Source organism: Rattus rattus, chromosome 2 (genome assembly GCF_011064425.1).
Source record: "Rattus rattus isolate New Zealand chromosome 2, Rrattus_CSIRO_v1, whole genome shotgun sequence".
NCBI lineage: Eukaryota > Metazoa > Chordata > Mammalia > Rodentia > Muridae > Rattus > Rattus rattus.
This window is the reverse complement of record NC_046155.1, coordinates 100,614,322-100,630,776: the sequence shown is the minus strand read 5'-3', so window position 1 is coordinate 100,630,776 and position 16,455 is coordinate 100,614,322. Positions and strand designations below refer to the sequence as shown.

General features: G+C 39.4%; 1 protein-coding gene and 1 pseudogene across 1 annotated transcript; one reads left to right on the top strand and one right to left on the bottom strand.

The window, feature by feature from the left end:
• Nucleotides 1-214: 214 nt before the first annotated feature.
• Nucleotides 215-14,713, top strand: LOC116893975 (formyl peptide receptor 2-like). Its single transcript, XM_032895695.1, has 2 exons — nucleotides 215-290; nucleotides 13,490-14,713. Exon 2 carries the CDS (start codon nucleotides 13,501-13,503, stop codon nucleotides 14,554-14,556), a length of 1,056 nt encoding a protein of 351 aa, XP_032751586.1. The 5' UTR covers nucleotides 215-290; nucleotides 13,490-13,500; the 3' UTR covers nucleotides 14,557-14,713.
• Nucleotides 2,823-3,503, bottom strand: LOC116893976 (annotated as a pseudogene).
• Nucleotides 14,714-16,455: the final 1,742 nt, after the last annotated feature.

Here is a 16,455-nt window from a genome sequence, read left to right as displayed (position 1 = left end):
TGGTCTACCACTGATTCACACTCCTGGTCCCTCACTACTAAGGGAATCTATGCAGATGCTCTCCTGTTGAGCTACATTCCCAGCGTTCACTCTACTGTTTGATATATTGTTTTATATGTATGAGTTATTTTTCACAAATGTTGTCTATTGCCCTCCCTTTTTTTTCATTAGAAAGGCCAATAAAACCCTTGGATCTCCAGATATTGAAATTACATATTGTTATGAGCTTATTTGACAGTGCTGGAAACTGAACTGAGTTCGGCAGGAAGAGCAGGCAGTGCTCTGATTTTGTAAGTAATCTTTCTATCTCCTTTTTACTTTTTATTGTATGAATCTTTTTCTGTATCAGAGACATTTTTTTGAATATGCATTTCTCATCTCATCCTCCAAAAACAGTTTGGAATATTGTTGTGAAAATCATGTGTGGTTGGGTCTTAAAGGATGCAACTTGACAATTCATATGTTAATGAGAATGCTCTACAGGAAATTATGGCCTGGTGTACTTGTTTGTTTGTATGATTGCTATTTTCTTTTGCTTTTGTTTTTGTGTCTTTCTCTTGTTTTGCTTTGTTTGGTTTGCTTTATTCCCTTGACTTGAAAGAAACAGGGCGAAAAACTGAAGAGTCCAATTTCTGGGAGGGTGTGAGATATATAATGAGCCAGTGCATGTATAGAGGGCATTTGAAATGGATGACAACTCTTGCTCCTCTGGAAGTTGTACATGTAGCAGGTTGGAGAGATGGCAGCTGGTACAATAAAACATAGCGCAGAAATTGGTACAATTTTTTGTAAAGAACTCTAAGAATGGCAGAGAAAATATGGTTTGAGAAGCCATTAAAGCTATGGAATAACCGTTTTGGCCTGCATTGCGTGTTTTGTGTTTGTGTTCATGTTTGTGAATGTGCAGATAAACATTAAACACGTAAGTTTGTTACTCTATATCTTTTACAATTTTTATTCTGTTAAAGTCTTTTCTTGAGGCTGTAAGTTATTAATGGTCTGGATAGTCAGTACAGGAAGTTTCTTAGATTATCCTGTCTTTGCACTCTCCTGTAACTGTAGTTGTAGATGTATGCAACCATGCCTTTTTTTCACATGGGTGCTGTAGATCAGAGCTCATGTACTTATTCTATGGCAAATGCTTTAGTGTGAGCCATCATCTCTCCAGCCTGGACTAAGCAATTCATAGGAAATAAGCATGAAAAATAGTAGAGGGAATTAGCAAAAATGTGCTGTTTCTGAAAGGTATTTCTTCAGAGTCATGATTCATTTGTTATATAATGCTGATATGTGTCCTAAGATAATTATAATGAGATAAATGGCATATGTTAGGGTTTCACCACAGGAAGGCCATCCTAACCAGCATATGTTTTCTACTGTGACTCACAGATCCTATGTTGCGCAAAGGAGTGGTGGACCTTTTAGCCCATTTGTCTTTCTACCTGTTATTTTCTGTCTTAATTTGGGTTTGTATTGCTGTAAAGAGACACCATGGCCAGAGCAACTCTTACAAAGGAAAACATTTAATTGGGGCTGGCATTCAGTTTCAGAGTTTTAGTCTTTTATTGTCCTGGTTGTAAGCATGGCAGCATGTAGGCATACATGACGCTGGAGGATCTGAGAATCCTACATCTTTATGTACAGGCAGTGACAGAAGAATGTGTCACTGGATGTAGCTTGAGCATATATAACATCTCAAAGCACAACTACACAGTGAACCTCTTTCTTAAACCTACTCTATCAAGACCATACTTTCTAACAGTGCCACTTTCTATGAGTCAACCACTCAAACATTTGAGTCTATGGGAGCCATTTCTATTCAAATCACCCCACTTTCCTCCCTTGCTGTGTCAACATTTTTATAACAATTATTTAAAGTTTTTGGAGTGCACTATAATTTTAAGTGGCTTTAAGTGTCTTTGGAGAAGGGAGGAATTCAATCTGTATTCGGTGAGATACATAGAGTGGAACAGGCTAAAGAGCTGGGCTGGGCCCAAATGTTGGCCTTGCCTCATTTCAACTAGGAACTTACCATTCAATAGTTCAATGGCTATGTTCATTATAAATCATATCATTCAATATTCACAATATCTCAGGATGTACATATCTTTGCATTATTTACTGCTACAATCTGCAAGAGACACTAGGATGAGCTAAAAACTCTTTTTTAAAAATTTATTCATATTTTATTTGTTATTATAACTTGGCAGTAAATAACTTCCACAAAGATAATCTAGAACCAGATTGGGCAGGGCAGACCAATTTTCACAAATCTGGGAAAACCCTCTAGGGTAGTATTCTGTACCACATCACTGACACCGAGAAAATGGAAATCAAACACTCCACAGCAATTAGAATAGAGAAGATGAAAGTCTGGGTCAGAACCTGGCATCAGGGGCCACCACAGTGCTGGCTGGAATGGAAGATGCTAAAACCACATTGAGAAACAGCTGGGTGCCTCAGGAAATGCTACAAGAACTCGTCCAGCTCTCTCCCAATAGGGTAGATGTTTACACTTCACAGCAGCCCTATTTATGATAGTCCCACACAGGAAGTCACCCCAATCTGTGTAGAATGGACAAGGAAATTCAGTCGTGCCCCCTCAATGGCTCCTGTGTAGCAACAAAATATATAGTTGATATTTGCTACATGATAATTTTTTAAGACAATCTTGTTGAATGAATATAGACAGATATGCAATTTCATTTGTATAATATAGGGGTGCTGGCTGTTTCAACAATCTTAATTTTTGTGAGGATCAAATAAGAAAAAAATGTTAAATATAAGATAAATAATCAATATACTGCGCACGAGTCATTCATTCAACCTGGCAGCTTTATGAGAATCCATGACGTTAGCCTCTCTAGCTCAGTTTTCCTGAGCTTATGGCAAACATTTGGAAGCCTGTAAAACACTGTGCTCACTCCTAGAGATATCAGTTTTGAATTTGTCTCCTTGCTTCAAGAATGAAGAACTAGCTCATCTGTAGTGCGTTGTCACTGAAAGAGCTCAGGGAGCATGCAGCCATCTTTCTGAAGATGCTGGTAAACAGCTGAGGCTTTATTTAGAAAACCAGAAAGAACAAATACTTCTGCCACATCTGGCAGGGTAAATGCATTGCCAAGCAGCCTCCCATAGAGCCTCCCCCTGTTCATATCTTGCTTTTCTGGATGGCATTTTTTACTTCATCATAAATCAATCCAGTGAGTACTTCACACATTCTATCAATTGATTCAAGGTGTTCTGTGCAGTCATTAGCTATTTTAAAACTGTCAAACCACACATTGGAAAGCCTCCCTTCAGAGTAGTGTATAGCCTTGAGGAAGCCATTGGATAGATAATCTTTATATGCTGGAATGTTGTCTTGACTTAGCACATGCTTGATCCACTGTCTCAGTCATTGGCCAGTCCCCTGAGCCATGCAGGAAGATCAGCAAGAAACTGTTTCCTGGTTGGGGACACCACACAATGCCACAGTGCACAGTGCTGGGTAAAGCAGCCATGGCAGATGAGAGAAGGCCAAGATGTAAACTCTTTTTTTTTTTAAAATTAACTTGAGTATTTATTTACATTTCAAATGTTACTCCCTTTCCCGGTTTCCAGGCAAACATCCCCTCCCCTTCTGTATGGGTATTCCCCTCCCCACCCTCCACCCCTTGTCGCCCTCCCCACAACAATCACGTTGACTGGGGGTTCAGTCTTAACAGGACCAAGCGCTTCCCCTTCCACTGGTGATCTTACTAGGATATTCATTGCTACCTATGAGGTCAGAGTCCAGGGTCAGTCCATGTATAGTCTTTAGGTAGTGGCTTAGTCCCTGGAAGCTCTAGTTGCTTGGCATTGTTGTTCATAAGGGGTCTGGAGTCCCTTCAAGCTCTTCCAGTCCTTTCTCTGATTCCTTCAACAGGGGTCCTATTCTCAGTTCAGTGGTTTTCTGCTGGCATTCACCTCTGTATTTGCTGTATTCTGGCTGTGTCTCTCAGGAGAGATCTACATCCGGCTCCTGTCTGCCTGAACTTCTTTGCTTCATCCATCTTGACTAATTGGGTGGCTGTATATGTATGGGCCACATGTGGGGCAGGCTCTGAATGGGTGTTCCTTCTGTCTCTGTTTTAATCTTTGCCTCTCTATTCCCTGCCAAGGGTATTCTTGTTCTCCCTTTTAAAGAAGGAGTGAAGCATTCACATTTTGATCATCTGTCTTGAGTTTCATGTGTTCTATGCATCTAGGGTAATTCAAGCATTTGGGCTAATAGCCACTTATCAATGAATGCATACCATGTGTGTTTTTCTGTGATTGGGTTACCTCACTCAGGATGATATTTTTCCAGTTCCAACCATTTGTCTATGAATTTCATAAAGGCATTGTTTTTGATAGCTGAGTAATATTCCATTGTGTAGATGTACCACATTTTCTGTATCCATTCCTCTGTTGAAGTGCATCAAGGTTCTTTCCAGCTTCTGGCTATTATAAATAAGACTGCTATGAACATAGTAGAGCATGTGTCTTTGTTATATGTTGGGGCATCATTTGGATATATGCCCAAGAAAGGTATAGCTGTGTCCTCAGGTAGTACAATGTCCAATATTTTGTGGACCTCAGGACTGATTTCCAGAATGATTGTGCCAATCTGCAATCCCACCAACAATGGAGACGGGTTCCTCTTTCTCCACATCCTTGCCAGCATCTGCTGTCACCTGAGGTTTTGATCTTAGCCATTCTCACTGGTGTGAGGTGAAATCTTAGGGTTGTTTTGATTTGCATTTCCCTTATGACTAAAGATGTTGAACATTTCTTTAGGTGTTTCTCAGCCATTCGGCATTCCTCAGCTGTGAATTCTTTGTTTAGTTCTGCACCCCATTTTTTAATAGGGTCATTTGTCTCCCTGCGGTCTAACTTCTTGAGTTCTTTGTATATTTTGGATATAAGTCCTCTATCTGTTGTAGGATTGGTAAAGATCTTTTCCCAATCTGTTGCTTGCCGTTTTGTCCTAACCACAGTGTCCTTTGCCTTACAGAAGCTTTGCAGTTTTTTGAGATCCTATTTGTCGATTCTTGATCTTAGAGCATAAGCCATTGGTGTTTTGTTCAGGAAATTGTTTCCAGTGCCCATGTGTTCGAGATGCTGCCCTAATTTTTCTTCTATTAGTTTGAGTGTATCTGGTTTGATGTGGAGATCCTTGATCCACTTGGACTTAAGCTTTGTACAGGGTGATAAGCATGGATCGATTTGCATTCTTCTACATGTTGACCTCCAGTTGAACCAGCACCATTTGCTGAAAATGCTATCTTTTTTCCATTTGATGGTTTTGGCTCCTTTGTCAAAAATCAGGTACCCATAGGTGTGTGGGTTTATTTCTGGGTCTTCAATTCTGTTCCATTGGTCTATCTGTCTGTCTCTGTACCAATACCATACAGTTTTTATCACTATTGCTCTGTAATATTATTGAGTTCAGGGATAGTGATTCCCCCAGAAGTCCTTTTATTGTTGAGGATAGTTTTAGCTATCCTGGGTTTTTTGTTATTCCAGATGAATTTACAAAGTCTTCTGTCTAACTCTTTGAAGAATTGGATTGGTATTTTGATGGGGATTGCATTGAATCTGTAGATCACTTTTGGTAAAATGGCCATTTTTATTATATTAATCCTGCCAATCCATGAGCATGGGAGATCTTTCCATCTTCTGAGGTCTTCATAAATTTCTTTCTTCAGAGGCTTGAAGTTCTTATTGTACAGATCTTTTACTTGCTTGGTTAAAGTCACACCGAGGTACTTTATATTGTTTGGGTCTATTATGAAGGGTGTCGTTTCTCTAATTTCTTTCTCGGCTTGTTTCTCTTTTGTGTAGAGGAAGGCTACTGATTTATTTGAGTTAATTTTATACCCAGCCACTTTGCTGAAGTTGTTTATCAGCTTTAGTAGTTCTCTGGTGGAACTTTTGAGATCACTTAAATATACTATCATATCATCTGCAAATAGTTATATTTTGACTTCTTTACCAATCTGAATCCCCTTGATTTCCGTTTGTTGTCTGATTGCTCTAGCTAGAACTTCAAGAACTATATTGAATAAGTAGGGAGAGAGTGGGCAGCCTTGTCTAGTCCCTGATTTTAGTGGGATTGCTTCAAGTTTCTCTCCGTTTTGTTTAATGTTAGCAACTGGTTTGCTGTATATGGCTTTTACTATGTTTAGGTATGGGCCTTGAATTCCTATTCTTTCCAGGACTTTTATCATGAAGGGGTGTTGAATTTTGTCAAATGCTTTCTCAGCCTCTAATGAAATGATCATGTGGTTTTGTTCTTTCAGTTTGTTTATATAATTGATCACGTTGATGGTTTTCCATATATTAAACCATCCTTGCATGCCTGGGATGAAGCCTACTTGATCATGGTGGATGATTGTTTTGATGTGCTCTTGGATTCAGTTTGCCAGAATTTTATTGAGTATTTTTGCGTCGATATTCATAAGGGAAATTGGTCTGAAGTTCTCTTTCTTTGTTGGGTCTTCTTGTGGTTTAGGTATAAGAGTAATTATGGCTTCCTAGAAGGAATTCGGTAGTGCTCCATCTGTTTCAATTTTGTGGAACAGTTTGGAAAGTATTGGTATGAGGTCTTCTATGAAGGTCTGATAGAATTCTGCACTAAACCTGTCTGGACCTGGGCTCTTTTTGGTTGGGAGACCTTTAATGACTGCTTTTATTTCCTTAGGAGCTATGGGGTTGTTTAACTGGTTTATCTGTTCCTGATTTAACTTCGGTACCTGGTATCGGTCTAGGAAATTGTCCATTTCCTGTAGATCTTCAAGTTTTGTTGAATATAGGCTTTTATAGTAAGATCTGATGATTTTTTGAATTTCCTCTGAATCTGTAGTTATGTCTCCCTTTTCATTTCTGATTTTGTTAATTTGGACACACTCTCTGTGTCCTCTTTTTAGTCTGGTTAAGGGTTTATCTATCTTGTTGATTTTTGTCAAAGAACCAACTTTTGGTTCTGTTGATTCTTTCTATGGTCCTTTTCGTTTCTACTTGGCTGATTTCAGCTCTGAGTTTGATTATTTCCTGTCTTCTACTCCTCCTGGGAGTATTTCCTTCTTTTTGTTCTAGAGCTTTTAAGTGTCCTGTCAAGCTGTTGACATATGCTCTCTCCTGTTTCTTTCTGCAGGCACTCAGAGCTATGAGTTTTCCTCTTAGCACAGCTTTCATTGTGTTCCACAAGTTTGGGTATGTTGTACCTTCATTTTCATTAAATTCTATGAAGTCTTTAATTTCTTTCTTTATTTCTTCCTTGACCAGGTTATCGTTGAGTAGAGCATTGTTCAACTTCCACATATATGTGGGCATTCTTCTTATTGTTATTGAAGACCAGCTTTAGGCCGTGGTGGTCTGAGAGCACGCATGGTATTATTTCTATCTTTCTATACCTATTGAGGCCTGTTTTTTGACCAATTATATGATCAATTTTGGAGAAATTACCATGAGGAGCTGAGAAGAATGTATATCCTTTTGCTTTAGGATAGAATGTTCTATAAATATCTGTTAAGTACATTTGGTTCATGACTTCTTTTAGTCTGTCTATGTCTTTGTTTAATTTCTGTTTCCATGATCTGTCCATTGATGAGAGTGGGGTGTTGAAATCTCCTACTATTATTGTGTGAGGTGCAATGTGTGTTTTGAGCTTTAGTAAGGTTTCTTTTACGTATGTAGGTGCCCTTGTATTTGGGGCATAGATATTTATGATTGAGAGTTCATCTTGGTGGATTTTTCCTTTGATGAATATAAAGTGTCCTTCCTTATCTTTTTTGATGACTTTTAGTTGGAAATTGATTTTATTTGATATTAGAATGGCTACTCCAGCTTGCTTCTTCTGACCATTTGCTTGGAAAGTTGTTTCCCAGCCTTTCACTCTGAGGTAGTGTCTGTCTTTGTCTCTGAGGTGTGTTTCCTGTAGGCAGCAGACTGCAGGGTCCTCGTTGCATATCCAGTTTGTTAATCTATGTCTTTTTATTGGGGAGTTGAGTCCATTGATGTTGAGAGATATTAAGGAATAGTGATTCTTGCTTCCTGTTATATTCATATTTGGATATGAGGTTATGTTTTTGTGCTTTTCTTCTCTCTGTTTTGTTGCCAAGATGATTAGTTTCTTGCTTTTTCTAGGGTGTAGCTTGCCTCCTTATGTTGGGCTTTACTGTTTACTATCCTTTGTAGTGCTGGATTTGTAGAAAGATATTGTGTAAATTTTGTTTTGTCATGGAATATCTTGGTTTCTCCATCTATGTTAATTGAGAGTTTTGCAGGATACAGTAACCTGGGCTGGCATTTGTGTTCTCTTAGGGTCTGTATGACATCTGTCCAGGATCTTCTGGCTTTCATATTCTCTGGTGAAAACTCTGGTTTGATCCTGATAGGTCTGCCTTTATATGTTACTTGTCCTTTTTCCCTTACTGCTTTTAATATTCTTTCTTTATTTTGTGCGTTTAGTGTTTTGACTATTATGTGACGGGAGGTGTTTCTTTTCTGGTCCAATCTATTTGGAGTTCTGTAGGCTTCTTGTATGCCTATGGGTATCTCTTTTTTTAGGTTAGGGAAGTTTTCTTCTATGATTTTGTTGAAGACATTTACTGGTCCTTTGAGCTGGGAGTCTTCACTCTCTTCTATACCTATTATCCTTAGGTTTGATCTTCTCATTGAGTCCTGGATTTCCTGTATGTTTTGGACCAGTAGCTTTTTCTGCTTTACGTTATCTTTGACTGTTGAGTCGATTTCTATGGAATATTCTGCTCCTGAGATTCTCTCTTCCGTCTCTTGTATTCTGTTGGTGATGCTTGTATCTACGGCTCTTTGTCTCTTCCTTTGGTTTTCTATATCCAGGGTTGTTCCCATGTGTTCTTTCTTGATTGCTTCTATTTCCATTTTTTATTCCTTCAGTTGTTTGATTGTGTTTTTCTGGAATTCTTTCAGGGATTTTTGTGATTCTTCTCTATAGGCTTCTACTTGTTTATTTATGTTTTCCTGGAATTCTTTCAGGGATTTTTGTGATTTCTCTCTGTAGGCTTCTACTTGTTTATTTATGTTTTCCTGTGTTTCTCTAAGGGAGTTCTTTATGTCTTTCTTGAAGCCCTCCAGCATCATGATCAAATATGATTTTGAAACTAGATCTTGCTTTTCTAGTGTGTTTGGATATTCCATGTTTGCTTTGGTGGGAGAATTGGGCTCCGATGGTGCCATGTAGTCTTGGTTTCTGTTGCTTGTGTTCCTGCGCTTGCCTCTAGCCATCAGATTATCTCTAGTGTTACTTATTCTGCTATTTCTGACAGTGGCTAGACTGTCCTATAAGCCTGTGTGTCAGGACCTGTTTTCCTGTTTTCTTTCAGCCAGTTATGGGGACAGAGTGTTCTGCTTTCGGGCGTGTAGTTTTTCCTATCTACAGGTCTTCATCTGTTCCTGTGGGCCTATGTCTTGAGTTCACCAGGCAGGTCGATTGCAGTAGAAAAGTTGTTCTTACCTGCAGTCCCGAGGCTCAAGTTTGCTTGTGGGGTGTTGCTTATGAGCTCTCCTTGGGGGCAGCAACCAGGAAGATATGTACCACCCTTTCTGGGAGCTTCCGTGCACCAGGGTTCCAGATGGCATTTGGTGTTTTCCTCTGGAGTCAGAGATGTGGGCTGAGTGTAGACCCTTCTGGTTTTCCAGGCGTGTCTGCCTCTCTGAAGGTTTAGCTCTCCCTCCCACTGGATTTGGGTGCAGAGAACTGTTTATCAGGTCGGTCCCTTCAGGTTCTGGTGGTGTCTCAGATACAGTGGATTTCCTGCTCCTGTGCCCTTATCCAAGGGAACCCAGAGGTCGTATAAAGTTTCCTCTTGGGCCAGGGATGTGGGCAGGCGTGGGCAGTGTTGGTCGTCTCTTCTGCTCTGCAGTCTCAGGAGTGCCCACCTGTCTAGGCGGTGAGGGCTCTCTCCCACGAGGTTTGGGGGCAGTGAGCTGCTGCAGGCAGGGCAAGATGTAAACTCTTAATGAATTTGTTCAAATTTGCACAATGTTCAAAGAACTAGTTTTTGTTGTTGGTATCACATTATTTCCTGTAGCTCTTCTTTGTGTAGCTCTTGTAACCAATAAAGTCAAAGATCCCTCCCAACCACAAACACTATGTAGGACAGAAAGAAGATTGTATGGGAAATGTGGCACAGACATCTAAGTGCTACTTCCTGCTGATTAGGGGTATTGGCTTCCCTAGGAAAAATCCAATGTTATTCTTCAGAATATCTAGCAGTTTAGCAAGCCAGCAATCAAGTAAGTCAGTAAAAACAAATGTAGCAGCATGGGAGCAGTAGGCAATTTCTATTTCTTTGGAGTATCTCCAGCCCCTCTAGTGGACCTAGCATTTTTTTCCTCTCTAGAGTCCACAGAATATCAGCAGATGGCAAAATATCCTAGAGCCTCAAGACCACTGTAGTTAATGCGTGTGGACACTCACAGACCTAAGATTAAAAGGAACCAGAATTAGTATTACACTGGAGTTCAATACGTAGCAAACTTCCAGATCTATACACCTTAGCTCCAGTAAGAGACCAGATGTCAGCAAATATGGTGGAGGATCAATTGGAACAACAGACACTGGCTTGTGACCTACACATGTGTAAGAGCAGAAGCACGTGTTTGCGTAGGTGCAATCATGTGGATCTTACACACACAAAATAACAAGAATATTAGTATGATTATAAAGCCCAGGGAATTTTATACTGTAGAGATGGTTTTCAACAAGGGGTCATTATGGTTTCCAGAGGATTTTTGTCATCTAGAGATACTTTTGGTATCATGGTTGAACGAGAGTCATTCCCAGAATCTATTAGATGAGGAGGACTGCTACATATCCTGTGGTGTACAAACCTCTACCACACCCAACCACAATTAAGTACTGACAGATATCAACAGTGCTATGGTTGAGAAATCCAGAATATCATTGCACAATGTCCTGTTTAGGATCTTGTTGAAAAACATGGGTAAGAAAGAGAAAAGGAGGAACTGCTATGAGAAACACAGGAGAGAAATCAAAATTGTATCACCATGCTGACATAGTAAGCTAACATGGCAGGTCACGTCAAATGAAGCACATTACACTAGTGACACAAATTTGGAAGCTCTGGAACTAGTTATGCTATGGTCCAATGATTGTCACTATTGTCAGAAACAAACAAACAATAAAAAATCCAAACCCCACCAACATCCTTAGAATATGGCTATGGCTTGATAAAACAGTAATATTGCTGTCTCTCAATATTGCCCTGAAAATATTTGGTGAGCAATGTATGGGTGTATGTTGTGTGACTTTTCCTGCAGAAATATGACATACATGTCTACTCACCCCAGAGAATTTAACTAGTTAACATAACAATTATATCAAAGTACAATTTTGTGAGTTGATGCTTTCTAGCATATCTTTGTAACTTCTGCCCTCTGAAAATTGAAGCGGAAAATTAGGAGTATGAGGTCACCTGAGATACATAGCTCGATCCTTTCTCAACCACACATCAAACAAACAACCAATCAACCAAAGAAGTGCTCATTGTTACTGCTCCTTTCAGAAAATAGGTTGGTAAATAAGTCTAAAACTTTTACAGTGGTGCAAAATCATCCTATATTTTATGCAAGTATACTTTAATGTTGGATTAATAAATAATTGATATAGTTGCTTTCTGCATTTTTATTTTATTATATTGCTGGAAATTGAACCAAATGTTGCTTGCATAATAAGTATATGTGCTACCATTAAGCCCAAGCTCCATGTTCTCAATGAGGGACTGTAGGTAGATTTTTGCCTTTGAGTCATGCCCAATTCCATCACAGGAGATTGTAGAAAACACACTATTACTGATTAAACAACCTCAGGTCTACAACTGAATTTGAAAGGATAGTCTGTATGTGGATTTTGTAGCCCACATACTATAGAGTAAAAAAAGTTTCAAGTTTCTTGAAATTAAATATATTTCAAGCTTTTTGTTCTCAAGGAGTTAGAAAAGCAATCAAGAAGCTCTCCGAGGACTTGCACCCTTCTTTTCCATTTTGTCATCGTCCAGAATTTTATCCTGTGTGTATGGATCCAGTACTACCTTAGGAAGCAGTGAAATTCAAGATACTCTCTAGCCTGATCAGAACTTACACCTACGTAGATGGAAAGACAACTTCCATGGACAAAACTATGGTTTGTTTAGGAGAAACCAAGTGACCAGATTCTGGGGAGTGGGAAGAGGATAGAGAGCACATTGATCTTCATCTGACACATGTGGTATGGTACAAGGATTCAGGTCCAGCTAGATTAAAGTCTGTCCTATTAGGTAGTTTTCAGGGCCACTTTTCCTCATAACCTCATTCTATTCTTACAAAAACTAGACATAATGAACCTTTTAGAATTTTTATATAAGTCACTCAAAATTCCAAGCAGATTAATTACAGAATCCATCATCTTGCAGGAGAAGTCCACAAATTCTACTAAAATTCATTAGGAATGAATCTCTAAAACACATAACAGTAAACTGTGTAGTTATGCATACTTAAGGTGTGTATATCAAGGTGTGAGAAATTTTACCTCAAGCAGGAACTGGATTGAATATAGATATAGTATCTACCTCTTACTGTGTTCAGTTGTGTCCAGAACATTCCTTTATGTATAAACATTCTTTACACTGCATTTAGGGTCTTCTATATATAAGAAACCAATATATCACACTTATATATTATTGAAGGTCTGTATGTGCTCTTAGCTTTTTTATATCTTCTGAACTTATTTTAATGTCTTTCTTTGTAATATTTCAAGATCAATACTCAAAAACATTATTTAGTCTACCAAAAGTTTGAAACATAAAGGGACACCATATTTCCATATACAGATCCCATATTTCCATATGCATATCAGGCACCTCATAAATCATCACAAAGATATCTTTGAAACCTATAATGCAGAGTCCAATGGGCTACTATTTATTCTTAGGGTCATTTCATTGAACATCTCTTGTCTGTCTCTTTCTCTGTGTGTCTGCCTCTCTCTCTCTCTCTTTCTCTCTGGAGTGGACAGTTCATTTCTTTACTACACAAACTATTTGATTAACCTTTTTACACCTCTTCACTGAATTATTTCTCTTGTGATCATGGGAACTGAGGAAAAGCCATCATTGAGGGATGGTCTACTAAGTCTGTTGACTTCCTTGAAGTGCTAAACTTCTTTCACTCATATTTTGCTGCCTGTTCACCCTCAGTTCAGTATCACTATTGAGCCATGGCATCTAATTATTATTTTTTAATAATTAGTCTAATAGCAAGAATAATTTTAAGAATGCGCTGAATATGGAGAGCTATGCTATCTCCCAAAAGCATCAGTAAAGTACTAGTTTTGGAATGTTACTGCTAAAATAGCTCTCCTGTAGTGGCAGATTGTATACATTCTATACAAGTGTCATATGATAAGGAGCCACATATCTGAGAAATTGTTTTTGAAAATTTTCAGGTGCAGACAAAATGGAAAACAACTACTCCATTCCAGTGAGTGGATCAGAAGTGGTGGTCAATGATTCTACCATCTCCAGAGTTCTGTGGATCCTCACAATGGTGGTTCTCTCCATCACATTTGTCCTTGGTGTTCTGGGTAATGGACTAGTGATCTGGGTAGCTGGATTCCGGATGACACACACTGTCACCACCACCTGTTATCTGAATCTAGCTTTGGCTGACTTCTTTTTCACAGCGACTCTACCATTTTTCATCATCTCAACTGCTATGAAAGGAAAATGGCCTTTTGGCTGGTTCCTGTGTAAATTACTTTATATTGTTGCAGATGTCAATGCAATTGGAAGTATCTCTCTGATTACTTTAATTGCCTTGGACCGCTGTATTTGTGTCGTGCATCCAGTCTGGGCTCAGAACCACCGCACTGTGAGCCTGGCTAGGAAGGTGGTTATTGGACCCTGGATTTTTGCTCTGATTCTCAGTTTGCACATTTTTATTTTCATAAGTACATATACAGTTCCTGGAGGGGATGTGTACTGTGTATACTACATTCCATCCTGGGGTAACACTGATGAGGAAATGTTGAACACAACTTTCATTTTTACAACTGCTCTAGGGATCATCAAGTTCATTATTATCTTCATAATACCCATGTCCATTATTTCCATCTGCTATGGACTCATTGCTGTCAAGATCCAGAGAAGAACCCTTGTTAATTCTAGCCATGCCACACGAGTCCTAAAGGCAGTTGTGGCTTCCTTCTTTATCTGTTGGTTTCCCTTTCAACTGGTTGGCCTTTTAAGCCTAGTGTGGTTTAAAGAGAGACTGTTAAATGATGAGTATAAAATTATTGACATGTTGATTATGCCAACCAACTCATTGGCCTTCTTCAATAGTTGCCTCAATCCAATACTCTATGTTTTCATGGGCCAGGACTTCCGAAAGAGACTGATTCATTCCCTGCCTTCCAGTTTGGAGAGAGCTCTGAGGGAGGACTCTGGCCAAACCAGTAATACTGGCACCAATTCTGCTTTAACTTCTACAAACATTGAGATGATGCCAAAATGAAGATAGGGATGACAGATAGGGATGACAGATGCTTTTTTTCCCACCTCAGTTGCACTCCAATTTTGTCTTAGCTTATGTTGTGAAAATAGATTATTTACAACCTGAAAAATAATCTTCTTTGTCGTCTGAATCTGGGAAAAGAAATAAAGGTCAATATTAATACTGTTGTTCTTTTGGGTGCTTTTTTTTAATCTTTATTAACTTGAGTATTTCTTATTTACATTTCCATTGTTATTCCTTTTCCCAGATTCCTGGCCAACATTGCCCTAATCCCTCCCCCTCCCCTTCTGTATGGCTGTTCCCCTTCCCATCCTCCCCCCATTGCCACCCTCCCCCCAACAATCCCGTTCATTGGGGGTTCAGTCTTAGCAGGACCCAGGGCTTCCCCTTAAACTGGTCTTACTAGGATATTCAATGCTACCTTTGAGGTCAGAGTCCAGGGTCCGTCCATGTATAGTATTTAGGTAGTGGCTTAGTCCCTGAAAGCTCTGTTTGCTTGGCATTGTTGTTCATATGGGGTCTGGAGTCCCTTCAAGCTCTTCCAGTCCTTTCTCTGATGCCTTCAACAGGGGTCCCGTTCTCAGTTCAGTGGTTTCCTGCTGGCATTTGAGTATGTATTTGCTGTATTCTAGCTGTGTCTCTGAGGAGAGATCTACATCCGGCTCCTGTCTGCCTGCACTTCTTTGCTTCATCCATCTTGTCTAATTGGGTGGCTGTATATGTATGGGCCACATGTGGGGCAGGCTCTGAATGGGTGTTCCTTCTGTCTCTGTTTTAATCTTTGCCTCTCTCTTCCCTGCCAAGGGTATTCTTGTTCCCCTTTTAAAGAAGGAGTGAAGCATTCACATTTTGATCATCCATCTTGAGTTTCAAGTGTTCTAGGCATCTAGGGTAATTCAAGCATTTGGGCTAATAGCCACTTATCAATGAGTGCATACCATGTGTGTTTTTCTGTGATTGGGTTACCTCACTCAGGATGATATTTTCCAGTTCCAACCATTTGCCTATGAATTTCATAAAGGCATTGTTTTTGATAGCTGAGTAATATTCCACTGTGTAGATGTACCACATTTTCTGTATCCATTCCTCTGTTGAAGGGCATCTGGGTTCTTTCCAGCTTCTGGCTATTATAAATAAAGCTGCTATGAACATAGTGGAGCATGTGTCTTTTTTATATGTTGGGGCATCTTTTGGGTATATGCCCAAGAGAGGTATAGCTGGATCTTCAGGCAGTTCAATGTCCAATTTTCTGAGGAACCTCCAGACTGATTTCCAGAATGGTTGTACCAGTCTGCAATCCCACCAACAATGGAGGAGTGTTCCTCTTTCTCCACATCCTCGCCAGCATTTCCTGTCACCTGAATTTTTGATCTTAGCCATTCTCACTGGTGTGAGGTGAAATCTTAGGGTTGTTTTTATTTGCACTTCCCTTATGACTAAAGATGTTGAACACTTCTTTAGGTGTTTCTCAGCCATTCGGCATTCCTCAGCTGTGAATTCTTTGTTTAGCTCTGAACCTCATTTTTTAATAGGGTCATTTGTCTCCCTGCGGTCTAACTTCTTGAGTTCTTTGTATATTTTGGATATAAGGCCTCTATCTGTTGTAGGATTGGTAAAGATCTTTTCCCAATCTGTTGGTTGTCGTTTTGTCCTAACCACAGTGTCCTTTGCCTTACAGAAGTTTTGCAGTTTTATGAGATCCCATTTGTTGATTCTTGATCTTAGAGCATAAGCCACTGGTGTTTTGTTCAGGAAATTTTCTCCAGTGCCCATTTGTTCGAGGTGCTTCCCCACTTTTTCTTTTATTAGTTTGATTGTTTGTGGTTTGATGTGGAGATCCTTGATCCACTTGGACTTAAGCTTTGTACAGGGTGATAAGCATGGATCGATCTGCATTCT

What these genes read in the sequence shown, in the direction of transcription:
- LOC116893975 (XM_032895695.1), top strand. Translation starts at nt 13,501, where the DNA reads ATGGAAAACAACTACTCCATTCCAGTGAGTGGATCAGAAGTGGTGGTC.